At 37.5% G+C, this 18,473-nt stretch overlaps 2 protein-coding genes across 7 annotated transcripts; both read left to right on the forward strand.

The window, feature by feature from the left end:
* The first annotated feature begins 1,227 nt into the window (after nt 1–1,227).
* On the forward strand, nt 1,228–13,038 carry LOC122314344 (dynein light chain 1, cytoplasmic-like). 4 transcript variants are annotated; one of them, XM_043129865.1, is made up of 2 exons: nt 1,228–1,814; nt 12,492–13,038. In XM_043129865.1, exons 1-2 carry the CDS (start codon nt 1,593–1,595, stop codon nt 12,528–12,530), a joined length of 261 nt encoding a protein of 86 aa, XP_042985799.1. In that variant the 5' UTR covers nt 1,228–1,592; the 3' UTR covers nt 12,531–13,038. The 4 variants fall into 4 exon arrangements, with proteins under 4 accessions (XP_042985799.1, XP_042985797.1, XP_042985798.1 ...); XM_043129863.1 differs by having other exon boundaries at nt 12,497–13,038; XM_043129864.1 differs by having other exon boundaries at nt 12,733–13,038.
* Nucleotides 13,039–16,343: 3,305 nt separating this feature from the next.
* Nucleotides 16,344–18,365, forward strand: LOC122313166 (F-box protein SKIP28). 3 transcript variants are annotated; one of them, XM_043127931.1, is made up of 2 exons: nt 16,344–16,918; nt 17,758–18,365. In XM_043127931.1, exons 1-2 carry the CDS (start codon nt 16,535–16,537, stop codon nt 18,175–18,177), a joined length of 804 nt encoding a protein of 267 aa, XP_042983865.1. In that variant the 5' UTR covers nt 16,344–16,534; the 3' UTR covers nt 18,178–18,365. The 3 variants fall into 3 exon arrangements, with proteins under 3 accessions (XP_042983865.1, XP_042983866.1, XP_042983864.1); XM_043127932.1 differs by having other exon boundaries at nt 17,761–18,365; XM_043127930.1 differs by having other exon boundaries at nt 16,348–16,918; nt 17,587–18,365.
* The last annotated feature ends 108 nt before the right edge of the window (nt 18,366–18,473 follow it).

The raw sequence follows: 18,473 nt of genomic DNA on the forward strand, positions 1-18,473 counted from the left end.
TTTCCCACACACTAATCACATATGGTGAGTAGATTTAAAACCACTAGTCATGTTTGCATAATTAGTTTTATAAATTCTTTTTACCTATTTTTTTATTAAAAAAAAGTCACATTTTAGTACATTATTTGTCATTGGAGGATTTCAAAGCGATTGTATGAAGTTAAAACTTATTTTTCTTCTCACCAACCAAAGCTAAACAAAAATCCATAAATACAAACATGCTAAAACACTAACCGAACTCCCAACATATAATCAAATTGTGGTTATCATACTTCATATATTTTCCATAGGCTTTTTAAGAATTTTTTTTTTCCAGCTGAAAATGGGGATCACATTAAGCACATTAAGCATAAATAATAATAGAGATGAGAAGGAATGAATGTTACGAACTATAAGAGAAAAAGTAAAATGAAAAGTGAAATTAATCACATAAGATACAAGATTTATGTGATTTGACAACAATCTTAAGTCTATGAAGTGCAAAGACTTATATTTTAGATGATAAACAAATACAATACCATGGTCAAATAAGAAAATAATATAATATATAATAAATCTTAGTCAGTGAGTCGGGTCGGATCAAGAGTCAAAATGAATAAAATAATGCTACGAGAATTCTCCTTCAGATTCTCATAAGGTTTATCCATGATCGTTTGACTTGAGCGCCTAAGCCTCAACTCCATGACACATGGCTCATTGAAAATCTATACAAACAAATTCTTGTCAGATTGAATCCTCAAATAATGCTGCCACAGATATATCTAAACTTCACATATTGAGGTCCAAACAGGTAGCTGGCCAAAAATTAACTTGGACTGTGAGGCAGAGCTGGGTGCTGCTCTGGTGGCTGCGAGTTGGCCTTTGAGAAAGAGAGAGAGCGCCTTGATCCGGTGTAAGCACTCCACTCGAGAAAATAATCAAAATAATCAAAGGCTGATGTGTCAATCTCTTATTAGATGATCTGTTTACTTTTTCTAGCGTGCGTCGTTTCAGGTTTGATTTAGTCAAATTAAAATTACCTCATCATTATAATTTTTTTAAATATTTTTATAAAATATAATAAATAATTTAATTTTTTTAAATTTTAAAATAATAATAATATTAAAATATAATATTTTAAATTTTTATTTACGATTTAAAATTCTTATCTTACTGTACAAACCGTACTTAACCGATGGATTCTTGCATAAATGAACACCTTTTTGGTCGGATGTCCGGTAAAAAAAACATTATAGAAGTCCTGGTCCTTCTAGTCTTCTGGACCTTTTTCCCTTTGGTCGGCAACTTCCCTCCGATTTTAGTTTATAGGTAAAATTTGTAACCTCTGGCTCTACTCATCTCGCACTGTACTCCAACGCAAGAACGACGACCGCATCCACGCAGAATTAAACAAAATATAGAAGAAGCCCATCTGCCCACGAGCAGTACTACGTACATTCCGCACCTTCGTTCTCTGTCCCAGTCTCCCATCTTTTTCCTCTCTCTCTCTCTCTCTCTCCATTTCATAGAAATGAAACACTAGCCGCGGATCGGAGAGAATACAGCCTTACTCCTCTTAGTAATGAGAGAGTGAACAAGTGAAAAGGAAACAAATGGAGGGAGCAGAGGAAGAGCTGGAGAGGAGGAGCAAGTTCCTCGACAGTTTGATTAAGAAGAAGAAAGGGATTGAGCAGCATGACTGTCTCAACGTGCGTGTCAGGGCCTCTGACATGCCCCTTCCTTTGCAGAACCGTGCCTTTCGCTGCGCACGTGACCAACTCGAGTCCATACCCGGCAAGCTTGACAGTAAACGCCTCGCCCTCGAGCTTAAGAAGGTAAATGTTACTGCCTTACTTGGAGTTTTAGGTTGTATTTTTGGGTCCCATTTTTATTTGGTGTTCGGATTAATGGTAGTGGTCAAATTTAGTGTGCAGGTGATCCTGCTCTATCTTTCTTCTTTCTCCAGCTGAATGTATTTACCTTTTTGTGTGTGTGTGTGTGTGTAAAATGATTTAATTTTGAGGCGGAGATTTTGAAAGCAATTAATTTTGGTTGTCAATTAGTATTTAGGGTAAAGGGCCACACACAGGTGGTCCAGTATATCTTTTGTCTTGGTTGGTGCTGAAGATTTGAAATATATGTGTGTGTGTGTGTGTGTGAGCTTCTTAGTGTCAGATTGAGCTGCGAATGTTTCGATCTTTCTACTTATAAGTTTTTTAAAAAAAAAGAAGTAATGTTTCAAGCTTTCTGATGACGATCTTGTCAGTGTTGGATTAGATTTTTTATCTGGATTCTAATTTTGGTTCGACAAGGATTTCTATTGACATCATGTACAGATGGTACAAATGCTAAATTGTGTTAGCTTGAGCTAAAAATCATTTCTTCATTCGTTTGTAGTTATTATATTGAGTACAAACTTCAATGACTCGTTGTTCACTCTCGGGAAGATTGAAATACTTCATTCCTTTTGCAACATCAAATGGAGTAAATTTCTTTTTAATTGTAGCGTTCTTTTAACGTAATGCTTATGGAGTGCAGTAACATGCACTTGGTGGTCTAACTGTTAACTGGATTAAGCTGAAAACATGTCTGAAATATCTCACACTTTTGCACATTTTAATTTAGTTGTTTGGATTTTGCAGTTGAATTTAGACAAGCAGAGTACTGAGCAAGATAGTGGTACAATCGATCAGTTATTTCATATTAAATTTTTTCTTCATATAGTTATTTCATATTAAACTACCAAAGAAAGATAAAATAAAAAATAAAATAAAAAAGACACGTCTTAAATTCCACATGCCATAATCTTCGTTTGTTAGTGTAAAGCTCAAATGGACTGAGCCCCCTGTCACAGGTTTGATTCCCCCCGGGATCAAACTGCAATTTAAGTGGGAAGCCATGGCAGTGGATTGCTGTGCTAGTCTACCTGAGGGTTTAGGTTCCATGGGTGAGTCCTAAGGGCTCTGCCGTGGGGTGGTTCCTTCAAAAAAAAAAAAGCTCAAATGGACTGTCTGAATTACTACTTTTCAACATTCTGAGTGCGTAAACCCCAATGCTGTTAGCCCATTAGGTTACTTGTGACAACTTAATCTGAATTTAATCTCAAATTTCGTTTGGAGGATGAAAATTAGTCTGCGATCCCTTTAGATTGTACTTTTGACATGTGTTTTGGATGGACAGTCAAAATATTAAAATCCATTTTTCATTTTGGGTAGAATTTTTTTTTATAAGTATAATTTCAGGTGGAATTTGTTCAAATATTTCTTTTAACTAATCATGTCAGATGATTGGTCCAGCCTCCTAAAATAATGTTTCTTAAATTAGAAAGTTCATGCTTTGTTAGCCAATCATTAGGCTTTATTGGTTAAAAAAAAATGAACTTTCCATCTAAATGAAGAATTGGTTTGCCTGTAATTAGACAGTCTGTATGTTGTGGCAACATTTTAGTTTTGTTTGTATCAAAGTCAAACAAATACAAGAGATGTAGCAAGAGAGATATCTGTTGCCATATGTGATATGTGATGAAAGAGAAGACGGGACAGATATTTCTTTCTTTCTTTCCCTGTCAGGCAAGATTGCTGCTTGGATGTTTAGAGCTAAGGTTAGCGTTTCGAGGTCAAAATTAAGCCAAATGAACATATATATATACTTCTTACTTTTCTAAAAAAATATATATATATATATGGGCTTTTTTTAGCACATTAATATACCATTGGTTTAACAAATATATTGCTCTAGTTTGTAGTGTCTGAATGAGAAAGCTTCCAACATTGGCACGTGATTAGGCCCAGAATTATTAGAATGCACAAAAGGCACAACTCAAAGTACACATGAAGTATACAAAATAAACACCTATTTAGAAGAAGATGAAGATTCAGAAAGTCATGTAAATTTAGCCAATTAAATTCTATGGATGCAGTCTAAGATAGAGTATTGGTAAAACAAAAAGAAAGGGTTTTGAGCTCCTCCAATGTCCTTTAATGATCCTCAAAGACTCTGTCATTCATTTCCATCCAAATGCACCAAATGAGGAAGATAGGACCATCTTCAACACAGCTGCGACTTGAGGACTGCTGCACATGTCATATTTTGCCCTGACTAGTCATTTTTTCTTCTTCTAGATTGATGAGACTTGCATTAAGAATTATAGCCTATAGTAGTTCCATTACTGTACTCTTTTTTTTTTTTCCTATCGGTATGTAGTTCCATTACAATACTTGTCTTTTCCTGCTGTTCTTTTTCTCCATTGGAATCTCAAGTCAACAAATGTTTCTCCTTTTCTTGGTGAAAAAACAACGATCTTGTATGCACAGCATTTTTATCACACATAATATTCTATCTCACTTCTTCACATGGAATCACTCAATACAATATACAGTCTTGTTGGTTTCAGCAGAATGTCATAATAGCATTGTCAATGTTGTGATCCATCACCTTCTAGCTTACCTTAAATCGCATCTATTTGCTTGGGTTTATGATCTGCTCTTGTCAGGTATATGGTTTTATATTTGCTATTCGAGCCATTAAGTCAGACCTACTTATTAAATATTCAGGTGAAGCTAGAATTCAAACAATATATGGGTTCAAGATGGACAAATTAATCTCACGTTAGCTGACCTGTTAGTTGTTACAATGTGTTGCTTGTGCTGGTGTGAGTAGAAAAGCATTCCATTGGTTTACTGCCATTGTATGAATTTATCACACACTATAATAGTAGTCCTGCATGCCTTAGGTTTTTGGTAGTTTCAAGGCTCGTTACATTTTTAAAATAATAAAATTAATCTTGGTTTATTTGTAGATTCTTCGCTCAAACTTCACTGGATTGATTTTTTTTTTTTGATGAATAAATAATTATATTGATCAAAGAAAGGCAAAGCCAATTACACAAGACTAATGCCCTAACTAGGTAGGCACATTAGAGACCAGAAAATCATGTAGGACCATGCCATTAAAATCCACAGCTATGGCCCAATTACAAAGAGTTCTGAAAAATAAAACTTTTAGTTCCTCTAAAGATCTTTCTTGGTCTTCAAAAGTCCTCTCATTGCGCTCCTGCCATAAGCACCACCTAATGCATAGAGGAATCATCTTCCACATTGCTCTAATTGGTTGCCTTCCGCTTACATTTGGCCAACTCGCTAAAGCTGCCTGCACCGTCTTCGGCATAACCCATGCCATGTCTAGTCGAGTAAATACCTCATTCCAAAGGGTTCCAGCTGTGTCACAATGCAAGAGAAGGTGGTCAACCGACTCTCCCCCACCTTTACACATACAACACCACTCTGTAATAATAATCCTCCTTTTCCTCAAGTTATCAATTGTGAGAATCTTTCCCAGAGAAGCTGTCCAGACAAAGAAGGAGACTTTGGGTGGTGCCTTATGTCTCCATATCTTTTTCCAAGGAAACTGAGCATTTGGTTCCATAGTAAGTGCCTTATAGAATGAGCGAACAGTGAAAGAGCCTTTTGCTGCCAGCTTCCACCACATAACATCCTCAAGCTGCCTATTTGGTCTAATGGCATATATTAGGCTATAGAACTCAGCAAAGCAACTTACTTCCCAATCTTGTGCCGCCCTACTAAAGGTAACATTCCAGTGAATATGTCCCCCCGAGGTCTCCAAAACATCTGCCACTGAAACGTCCTTTGCACTTGCTAGCTGGAAAAGAGAGGGGAATAAATCTTGTAAGGCCCTATTGTCACACCAAACATCACTCCAAAATTTTATCCTTGATCCCACACCTAGTTGTAACTTAGCAAAACGATTAAACACCCCCCATCCTCTTCTTATGTGTTTCCACAGCCCTACGCCATAGGCCCCCCTTACTTCTCTAGAGCACCAATCCCCCATAGAACATCATATTTCTTCTCAATCACCATTTTCCATAAGGATTCTGGTTCTGTCGCATATCTCCACAGCCATTTTCCTAGTAATGCTCGATTGAACACCCTTAGGTTTCTAATCCCCAACCCTCCACCCAAGATGGGACGACAAACCTGCGCCCACTTAACCATATGGAACTTGAATTCCTCCCTCATCCCCCCCCCCCCCCCCCCCCACAAGAAGTCACGTTGGAGTTTCTCAATATGGGCCACTACACTCGCCGGTATTGGGAAAAGAGATAAAAAATAAGTAGGTTAGAGAGTGTACTCTTTATCAGAGTAATCCTACCACCTTTAGACAAATACATTTTCTTCCATCTCGCCAATCTCCTCTCAATTTTCTCAATCACAGTATTCCATACCGACAACGCCCTCGAGGCACTTCCCAGAGGAAGTCCCAAATAATTCATAGGTAGTGACGTTATCTTACACCCCAACGATCTAGCTAACTGACGCATGTTAGGCACTTCCCCAATTGGCACCAATTCAGATTTCTCGAGGTTTACCTTCAACCCAGACACTGCCTTGAAACAAAGGAATAAAGCCTTCAGTGCTTGCATCTAACTCAGTTCCGCTTCACACATGATAAGGGTATCATCTGCAAACAATAGGTGAGAAATATTAATAATGCCCCTATCCGGGGTTCCAATCTTAAAACCCTCAACGAAGCCATTCGTAACCAGGGCTGTGATCATCCTGCTTAAAGCCTCCATGACTATAAAAAACAATAAAGGTGACAACGGATCCCCTTGTCTCAAACCACGTGAACTATTAAAAAAGCCCACTGCACCGCCATTTACCAACACTGAGAACTTCGCCATCGATATGCACCAATGGATCCATTTCCCCCATCTCTCCCCAAAACCAAATCTCCTTAGCAAATTGAGAAGAAAATCTCAATTGACATGATCATATGCCTTTTCCATGTCTAGTTTACACAAGATCCCGGGATTTCCAGCCTTCAGTCTACTATCAATGCATTCGTTTGCAATAAGCGCTGCATCTAGAATCTGTCTTCCTTTTACGAAAGCATTTTGTGGATTCGAAACAATCTTCCCCACCACCTCACTTAGTCTGTTCGCAAGAACTTCGGAGATTATCTTATATACCTCATTCACTAGACTAATAGGCCGATATTCTGTAATTTCCAATGCCCCCACCTTCTTCGGTATCAGTGCAAGGAATGTGATATTCAGACTTTTTTCAAATTTTCCAGCCATATAAAACTCTTGGAACACCTTCATCAGGTCCTCCTTTATCACTTCCCAACAATCCTGAAAGAAACCCATAGAGAACCCATCCGATCCTGGAGCTTTGTCCCTGGTCATTTTCTTCACTACCTCATAAACCTCTACCTCCTGGAACTCCCTCTCCAATCGTAGCACATCACTCGGCTCGATAGTATCAAAAACCATACCATTCAAAAGAGGCCGCCATCCCGCTTGCTCTGTAAGTAAGTTCTCATAGAAGTCAACTATATGATTGTGAATAGCCTGTTCTTCTCTACACTCCACCCATTCAATTTTCAGCATCTCAATATTGTTGTTTCTTCTATGCGAATTTGCAATTCTGTGGAAAAACCTTGTGCTTCTATCTCCTTCCCGCAACCATAAAGCCCTAGACTTTTGGCGCCATGACACCTCTTCTAGAAGTGTCAACCTCTCGACATCAGCAATCAACTCAGCCTTCCGACCTAATTCTTCCTGTGAAAGTGGTTGTACCGCCTGAAGCCTCTCAATCTCTTGAATTTCCAGCATCTTTATTTTTTTGTTATCCCCTACATTTCCGAATGCCTCCGTGTTCCATACTCTTAAATCTCTTTTAAGGGCTTTCAACTTGCCAGCAAAAATGAAACTGGGCGTACCTTGGAACTGGTAGGAAGACCACCACTGTTTGACCTGATCCACAAAACCTTCGGATTTCAGCCACATATTTTTGAATTTGAAAGGCCGTCTACCACTACCTAACCCTCCGCAATCCAACATAATGGGCCAATGGTCTGACCCTATCTGGGGCAAACGCTTTTGCCATACGTCCGGGAAATGGCTTTCCCATTCTGGTGAAATTAGGAAACGATCCAATCGCGACCATGACTGATTGTTAGACCAAGTAGCGGTACCCCCAGCTAGTGGCAAGTCTACCAAATTCAGATCAAAAATACATTCCGAGACCTCCTCCATGGCTGGCCTCATTCTTCTACTTCCATCAACTTCACTACAGAATCTTGCAACATTAAAATCTCCCCCAATGCACCATGGAAGATCCCACCAACTGTAAACTCCAGCTAATTCTTCCCACAATAATCTTCTATCCATATCTACATTGGGACCATATACACCTGCAAAGGCCCATAGAAAATCATCGGACACACACTTAAACGAACAAGCTACCGTATATTGTCCAATAAACTCATCTATCTTCTCCACCACCCGTCTATCCCACAACACCAACACCCCACCCGACGGTCCGTTAGATGCCAAAAATGCCCAATCCACATGTACTCCACTCCATAAACTCCTCACAATCCTCCTATCAATCATCTTCAATTTTGTCTCTTGCATGCATACTATATCCACCTTCCACTCCCGAAGCATGTTCCTAATCCGTAGGCGCTTATTAATCTCATTAAGCCCGCGGACATTCCAAGAAACAATTTTAGGCTTCATTGGGGAGCAACAAGCCCCTTGCCTTTCACTCTACCCCTGCTGGAGCTGCCCTCCATATTCATGGACCACATCAATCTTCTCAATTCCCGCTGTTTCTTCGATTGGCCTTTATTTTTTTGATTATGCCCAGCCTCAATTGCTGTGAGTAGTGCCATAAATTGCTCCTCGTATCCATCACAATCTAACCCCACGAATTTTTGGATCTCTCTCACCTTATGAAAAACCCAATCCAACACTTTCGATTGATCCAGAAAATAGAAATTCAAAGGTACATCCTCCCTCCTACAGTTCTGGAATCCGTGTAAATCATCTTCAAAAGAGATATCTTCCAACCCCAGCTGGCCACTGACATCAGATAACACCAAGTCCCTATCCACCGACAGCATTGGATCCTCCGATCCCTCCCCCTCTTCCTCCCCTGAATCAGAATTCATTACAACTCGATTATGCTCCTCCAACTGCACTAAACCCAGCTCCTCCATGCATATTGGCACTTTCTGGCTTTCCTTAGGCTGAAAACTGCTCTCCAGAATCAAATGCAAGCCCCCCGACAGCTTTTGCATCTCGCACTGTTCCAGCCTTGCCAGCGGGACCTCATTGGACTGGTCCATCGCCGTCGTCGGCGTTGTCTGTGGGCTCGCCTCCCTCCTTTCCACCGTCGGCGAGCTTTGTGGCAGCTTCTCGGGGATACGCTCAACAAAAACGTGGCCTGACCCGATACCTGACCCATCTAAAGGCAACGGGGTAATCCGCCCGAGTTCCAGGGCTTCCATTCGGTTCCAAGGGGCCAGGCTGGGATGGCCCAGGCTCAGGCCCACCCTCCTTTTTGTCCCGGCATCCTGGGTCGAGACTGAGACCCTTGGGCTGGGCTAGGTTTAACCCCCCGATATGGACTGCGGCCCTGGGCTGGGTACTAGGCCCAGCCTTTTTACTCCAGAAAAACCCAGCTCCCTTCCCCCCCCCCCCCCCCCCCCCCCGCATGCGATTTCCTTTCTTGTTTCAGCCCGACGAAACCACGTAACTCCTCCATTTCCTTTTGCAGTTTCCTCACCTGTCCCTGTAAATCCGTCAACCTTCTGCTTGTCTCCCACGCCACCTGCCCATACTTCCACCTGCCACTCTCTGCTCCCCATACCAAATGAGGGGCTCTACACCTCCCTGTCAGTGTAGCTCTTTCCTGTCTCATCCCTCCTCAGCTCGTGACTAGGCCCCAACGCCGCTAGAACCTCCTTAAACGACCGAGTGAAGACATTACTCTTCCTCCCCCCTCCGTAAGCCTGAGCCCCATCAGAGGAGACACCCCTTCTTCCAGACGGCTGCACCATCTCCGATACTAGCTCCCTCAACCTTCTCCACCCCACCCTTCTTCTCCTGCCGGGAAACAGAGTGAGCCATTTCTTCCTGCCTGGCCATACTCTGCTATCGATAGAAAACGACCCTGACTATTCGCACATCGTTGTGCAACGAAACTACGGTAACCTTCCCTAACCATTGAGTATACCTCCTTCTTCCCCTCCTTCAAACAATCATCCAGCACTTTTATGAACCAAAAAGACGTATTGAGCCCCACTAGCATCTCATGTCTCGCCTTCCATCCCTGCTCTGAGATGCGTAGATTACCTCCCTCCTTAGCGAGCACAATGAGTTTAGACTCTATTACTAATTCCTTAGGCCACACCATTTTTCCCCTCAAAGAATGGTGAAGATAATAAGCAGAAAACTAACAAAGTGTGAAAGAGAATCAAACGGTCATCTCCGGCGAGAAGCACCAGAGATAAAAGACCTTGAAATGAAAATGAAGTAAGGCAGTTCAGATCACTAATCATGAATAAATCATGATACTGACTCTCTATATGATTCACTGGATTGACATCTATCAAAACAGTGACCTACGATGCTTTGACCATAAGTATTCCTGTCTCTTCATTTTGTTTTTCAAATATGGAACTGGTTTCTTGTGCATGTGTAAATGGCTGAAATTCTGTCTTAGGAACAATACAGTATAAGATGTATATTCTCTCTAACGCAGGTTTGGTACTGACTAAAAGGTTTGTTCACCTGTGTATTTGTATACTCTCTCATGTAGTTAATGAGATGGACCTTGACTCAGGCTAGGTTGGTGAGTTTAAAACTAGATCAGGCTTGGTTTACTACAGGTTAGCTTTGAATTGGATCCTAATTATGTGGCCTAATTGACGATGTTACTGGTGGCAACTACAAGTTAGCATATTGCAGACTGTATATTTTTAGAGCTTCAAGAGAAGAAGAATGGTGAAAAGGGAAATGATGGATACTTCAAATCCTGCATTTCATTCTTACTAATGTATTATATGTACTTAAGGTTAACTTAGACAGTTACCTCATAGGGTATACTACTACAATAAAAACTAAAACTGATATTAGGTTCAATGCTAGACAAAATTAGAGACCATACTTTAGCATTATTATGTTATGTTCCCATAGAGAAAACGTAGTACTAGTTGCTATGGGCTTCTTATCACCTAAGTGATTAAGGAGTACCTTTCTCTTCAAAAACTCTTAAGCAGATTTGTACCAAAACAAATAATTCTTTCCATTCAACTTTACAGAGGTTTTCATATAAAAATTAGCGAGGTAGAAAATAATGGTTTAGATAGCCACTAGTGCCAAAATACTACACAAACCAATTCAACCATTAGCAAACCAAAACAAAACCGAAGCAACTAGCTTGAATCAGATCTGAACAATAGAAACCCAGATTGAAACAAGTGAAAAAAGAACGTAAACATGGGAAACGGCGATGACTCAGCAAATTTCTGCCTGTGACAGCCATGAACCAGTCTATAATGGTCTTACTGGCCTTGTTTCTAAAAGTATTGGCCTGAACTGGTTTGTACTGTTGCGTACCTGAACATACAGGATTGAACCAGTCTATATAACATTTGTTTCGGAATATGTCAGTCTGAGGTGAGTGTGTTCCAAAGTAGAATTGCAAAATCGGGCAGAGTGAGGGCCGAATTGGATGAACCCAGATCAAGTCAATTGAGTCTTTGTTAATGTATCAACTTGGGTTGACCTGAATAAAGTGAGTCAGGTCGTGCTTAAACCAGATAACTTTATACAAGAATATGAATATGTCAGTTGCAGATAGGGATTTACCGTATTCCCTTATAAACAGCTGTTATTCTGGATAGGTGTCAAATCTTAACCCTGTCCGAGGACACTGGACAGGAGACAGAGACACACAAGCCCAACTACCAAAAAGCCCTCTTTCTTCAACTCTGCTGGCGTGTAGTGGTGCCATTGGTGATCTCTGATGGCAAAGAACTCAATGGCCAGCACAGATGACAAAGAACTCATTTTGGCAACCCATGCTAGTCACAATGGAAATAACTAAAAATGTCACAATGACAGAAATGCCACAAAAACAACCACCATGTTTGGTGGCACCGCTGCACCACAAACCACCATAGGCAAAGCTGTTGACCACTACCAACCCTTAGCAGTCATGAAACAACAACATTGTAGTCGTTAGCATACCAACCAGCCATCCTTTCACGACCCTGAACACTTTTTCCAATGGAAGAATGAAAGGTAGAATTTCAAAAAAGATTATTGAAGGAGAGGGACCTAGCAACCTTGCTCTGAAACGATGCAAATTTTAGGATTTATAGGGAGAAGAGAAACAGAGAAAAATGATGGGTTGTTCAAAATCTTGCACTACTATCTTGCCATAGCCTTATATATACTTTAGGTTGCATTTGACAGGTATACTTACTAAAATGATGCCGTCTAACATAAACAATCCTTGTTCATAGCCAAAAGGCACAGAAAACCACTGAAACAAATACAACTTGATGACTCCCACCTCTCCCAAATAGAATGCTTGGAGATAATAATTGTAACTGCATACTATGATTATGCAACAGAAGATTGATACTTATGGTAATTGAGCTGAATATAATTTTACTTTTTTCGTCTCTAGAGCAGGTTACAAGGCAAATTAGTGTTCAGAAGAATTTAGCTGGAACAAGGGGAGATAGGCCTGTTAACTATTCTAGTAGACATACTATGGATGAATTACAGCCAGTGTTAAATTTCATGAATCCAATATGGCTAGTGTTAAATTACAGCCCGTCCTTTTCATGAGAATTTCTAGCATGGTTTAGAATTAGTTTTCAACTATTTCTCTTCTTCAAAACCTTTCACATCCAGCCAGCTGATGGGAATTTGATTCTTCGTATGGTCTAGCTTGGCACTGCATTGTAGGAACCAGCTTTGGCTCATACGTCACACATTCCTCGGGGGGCTTCTTGTATTTTTCAATTGACAAGGTTTACATTCTTCTCTTCAGGACTACTGTTGAGCCTTTAGACCATTGAATGCATCCAACTCTATGGTTTATAAATATTTACACTGTCAATTTACATGTAAAATTCATAACGGCTGTAATGTCTGTTCTAGTTTTTCAATTCTGTATCGATGACTTTCCTTATATTACGAGCATAAAAGAGTGATAGTTTGATGTGATACTTGCACAATATTCTTAGTTCATGTTCATTATGTCATACAGACTTTACTAACAGCATAATGTTTTATTATGTCCCCTAGTGTATTTGGGAAAGTGACAAAAAATCCTTAATGTTATTTTTTGAATGGGAACAATTATTAGATAATCCAAGAGCTGATTAAAATTGTTCCTGTAAGTACTAAATTTTAGTGATATGTCATATTTTGATTGGATGAGAGTATCAAAGTGTCCGAAGGACTATCTAATAATTACTCACCAAGTAGTGCCTTTTTTGTTACTTTACGTCCAAAAAAATAAGACCTTCCATCTGTTTTAATGCTAAAGATTTGTTTAAATGTGTAATTTATACGCGCTGAAGTTTGATGGTGCAAGATGGAAAAGGTGGCTACTTTAAAAACACTTATAAAATAATGTTAGTTCATTACAGAGTGCAAAGAATAATTGACCTTAGAGTAATGTTGAAAAGGAATTCAAGACTAGATTGCAAAAGACATTAAAAGAGACACAAGATTAATGTTGAAAAACTTTGAATCCTAGGAAGCTGTAAAAATACATCGGTCTCAAAATTGATAGGCACATGCAATTGTGCAATGGGTAGCATCCAACAATGTGACTGAAAACATACCCTTAATCAAAATTTCACCATGCTTATTAGACTTTTACAGTGGAAAGAACCCACCAATCTCATCTGTATGAATAGTATATTAGACTCTGTTTATACTAAGACTCTTGAGTATTAATGAATAGTTATTTTCTTGAGAAAAAAAAGACTCGAGTGTTATCTCAAAAAAATTTTGATTTCTGAATTTCCACACACTCCAAACAATAGTAATGAATGATGAAACCAAAGACATTAGTATCTATCAGATTCCACACTAACCCATTAATTAGGCTAAAAAACTATGAGTAATGCATTAGAACAGTGTACCAAATAAATTGCAAGAAATCGTTATAAAACATAAAAAGAAAGACTAATGAGAAATTTCCAAAAAGTAGATATTCAAATAAACCCAAGTTTTTAATCAAACTCAGCAATATGTACAGAAGTAATTATTCCACTGGTACAAATAGTTTTAAGGACATAATACAAACTTTTTATCAAACTCAACAATGGATTAACTAAACCTGATTTTCATCTACATACGTTTTAAAGTATAAGAAATAATTTGTACAAGTCTCAAATAAATAAACTTCATACAACTTCTTGTCCAAAAGTAGATCCTATTTTAAAAAGTATAAATTTTTTTTTTTATTAATAGGACCCACTTTTTTATCAAAAGAATTTATATGAAACTTATCTATTTGAGACTTGTACGTATTATTACTCTAAAAATATTCATACTAAAATAATGTTAATATGTGCCTTCATTTTATCCCCTCAATTTGACTGCCCATACATTTATTTATTTATTTTTTAAAAAAATCTATTATTTACTTATTAATGAAGTGACTATTAGTTTATTAGTATTTTTTTATATTTTTTTTAAATGGTTAAAAATGTTAAAAGAATATGAATAAATAAATAAAAAATAAATAAATTTTACCTAGGATAAGCTCACTGAGCGGCACCCTAACAACATTCTTTTAATTCATAGTATTCATTCGAGCCAGACCTTTTTGGGTTCAGTCCATAATCCAGTTATCGGCGTGGGTTTTGCTGCTAACTGGATTTCTTAACCTACCTATACTCGGGTGCAATACGGATACTGACTTTTTTAACACACTTTTTACCGTAATAAATAATTTAATTTTTTTAAATTTTAAAATAAAAATTATATTAAAAAATTATATTCTAATAATATTTTATTTAATTTTAAACTTTTTATCTCATCTCATTTGTATAATCAAGTAGAAATTCAGTTCCTAAATGTTTACCCTTCTAAATTTGACGTTTTAAGACATCTCACCTCTAAATTTTCAGTTAACCGTATGGCAAGTAATAGATGTTTTAGAGCATTAGTAGTGGTTCAATGAAAATTTGGCCAAAATTTCAATAGAAAATTCACTTTTATAAATTTAGCTAAGTACTTCTCAACAACACCAAATAACAAACTCTTCAAATCTATTACTATTCTATTAAAATATTAATTTTGACATTTTTATTTATTTTAATTCTAATTGTGATTTGAATATTTATTTGTTATTAAAAATGTACACTTTAATTTGATATAGAATATCTACATGAAAGAGCTCCAAGAATTTTGTATTTTGTTTACGTTTTTTTTTTTAATTTATTTAAAAATGCTAAATAATGGACCCATTTTGAAAAAACACCATGTCTTGTTTTCGAACTAACTAGTAAGATTTTGCATAAGACCATTTTGAAAGGTAGTGATCTATTTATTAGAAGCAAAATCAGCCAATTGTTGTGACATGATTCATTATTATAGGCAAAATCAGTAATTTTTTATGAAGAAAAAATATTTGGCTAAAGAAAAAGGGAAATGCTAAATTTACTATACATTTATTGAGTCTAATATAGGAAATTTTTAAACAACTTAGTTATAATTTGGCCAAAATTTGACTTTAGCTTAGCCACTACTAATGCTCTGTTGTTTTGATAGTGAGATGAGATGTAATAGTTTTATATGAAAATTGAATAAAATATTGTTAGAATATTATTTTTTTATAATTTTTTTGATATTTGAAAATGTTGAATTTTTATTATTTTTTGCATGGAAATTTAAAAATTTTGTAATGATAAGATAATATAAGAATTTTTCTCAATCCAAAAGGCCTCTTAGTCAATTAAAAAGGGACACGTGAAAATTTCACTCTCACACCGCCACTTCATTATTAGTCTGTAAGGGCCATTGACAAACTTTTGGATAGCAATATCATCTTATATTATTTTATCTAATCTCATTTCAGTATTTAAACATTACAAAAACAAACAATTTTCAACAAAAAATTTTCAATTTTTTCATTTAATCATTATATAATCATTATAAATTTTTTAAAATTTTAAATAAAATACAAAAAATAATTCAACTTTTTTAAATTTCGAAACAAAATTTATATTAAAAAATTATATTTTAATAATATTTTAACTTTAAAATATTTTTATTTTCTCTCCTTTCCTAACACTCCATAAAATATCTTAACTTAAATTATTTCATTACTATTTACAAATTATCTTATCTTTTTTTGATCATCCAAACGAGACCGTATTCTTGTTTTATTTTTAATTTTTTCATATATATATATATATATATATATATATCCGGAGGCCAACGTACAACTTGTGGTCATTGTTTATACATGTATATAATAATATATATCCTAGTGGCCAACGTACAACTTGTGGCCATTGTTTATACATGTAGTTGTATCATCTCTTTTCCAAGTAAATTAACCTATAAAAGAAGTTCCTGCCTTTCGTCCTTTGCAAGCCTTAACTCCTCCAAAGCTCTGGCCTCTGATATTGGAATCGAAGCACCATTGGACAAAGAACATGGAAATTTCTCAAGGTTATTGAGGACAGAGAACCTGAAGCCATGGAGAAGTTAATACAGAAGGCAAAAGATCCTTTCCCATCTAATTCCTGTATTATTCCCCAGGAGCCGTACACGATCCAGGAAATAGAACCAGGGCCTCCCCATGAAGCTCTGTTCCTTGTTTTAGCTTACCTTCCTTTATTTGAACTTCTTGCCATGGGTGAAGTCTGCATGTCACTAAGAGACGCACTGCACAAGGATGTGTTGCCATGGCTGAATATCATAGTCGAAAGGCCTTTGAACTTGAGATTGACTGATGAAATTCTGGAGAACATCACATCAAAAGCGATTGGCAGGCTGAAAACTTTGGCTCTCATGAACTGTGTAAAGATTACGGATGATGGGCTTCAGTCGGTCATAGACAGAAATCATGGTATCAACAAGGTATGAACATCTCGTGTTCTTCATTCTCCAACTTATATTTGCCTGCAAAAGTTTCAGTTCTGTTCTTCTTTAATTGATTAAATAATTCATAGTTTGGGCAGCTGTGTAGCTTTGGACCAATTAGTTTGGGCTGTTGGAAGATAACATTAGATAGGGTAATTGCATCTCTAAAGAAACTCCTCTAATTTGGTAATCCATCATAAGGTGATTTGTCACAAACAATGGATTAGAATGATATGCGGCAGAAACTATTAGCTAGAATTAAAACAAGATTTTGATTTATCAAACCTCAGTGATTATGTGCCAATTGCAACAGATGGAGGGTACGGTTCCAAGCGGCTGGAACCGATCTAGATCTCTCAGTTGGAATCAATGCAGTTTTATCAGTTTGAGATAGAAACACCTTCCAATTTTCTGTGGGAGTAAATTGATGAGGAGAAAGAAAAAACCAAATCCAATCTGAAGTACGTTGAAGCAATCTTGTGTCACATGTATCAACAACCAAACCTATATGGTATTCTTTGAAACATGTGTTTTATAAGTATTTCTATAAAACAGAGATGTGTTAAATTCCTGCTAAAATCATTTCAATCTTCTGTTGCCAAAGCATGGAAAGAGAGTTTAATTGTACTTTCTTTTCTCTTTACCTACTTTGCATTCCAATTCAGCTGTACATTCCAGCTTGCACCGGCTTAACACCCGGGGGAGTTATTAGGGCAGTGAAGACATTATCCGAACGTAATCACAGCCTAAAGAGTCTGAGGATAAATGGCATCTATAACATAGAGAAAGAAGAACTTGAAATACTTCGATCTTATCTTCAAATGAACCTTCCTCAGCAGGTGCAGCAGAGACAGCAACCTATGCTATTTCACCGCAGGAACTCTTCTATGTTTAGCAACGAAAGTGAGCCTCTGATTGATGTGGATATCTGCCCAAAGTGCAAAGATGTAAGAATGGTTTACGACTGTCCGAGAGAGGCGTGCAAGAGGAAGAATAAGAAGCTGATGCAGCCAACGGCCGGTTGCAAGGGGTGCAACCTTTGCATTCCAAGGTGTGAAGAATGTGGTGGATGCTTGGAATCTGAAGAAATAGAGGAGACTGCTTGTGGAGATGGCTTGTGTTCAGAGTGCTGGCTGCAGCTTCCTAAGTGTAATTTCTGTAACAGACCTAACTGCAACCGACATACCAATCGGCAATACAAGCACTCCAGCTCTTCTGGTTTTGTCTGTGAAATTTGTCACTATATGCAGTATTGAAATAGTTTTAGAAGGTGATAACGAAAATCAAATCTTAATGATCATTTCAGCCTCTCCATTCACATGTGCACCTGATTGAGATTTGAACTACCCGTATGTATATGTTCGAAAGATATCCGGATTATAGCTCTGGTGCTATTTTGTCTGCACTCTTCCATTGAAAGCCATTCAGATTTACTTTACAGCCACATGGTTGAGGCGGAATAAACTTACGTTACCAAAACAAAACTTGAAAAATTAAAAACCTATCAATCTTGTGAACAATTTTATATTGGGAATAAAATATATCCCACGTT

This window comes from Carya illinoinensis, chromosome 6, assembly GCF_018687715.1.
Source record: "Carya illinoinensis cultivar Pawnee chromosome 6, C.illinoinensisPawnee_v1, whole genome shotgun sequence".
NCBI lineage: Eukaryota > Viridiplantae > Streptophyta > Magnoliopsida > Fagales > Juglandaceae > Carya > Carya illinoinensis.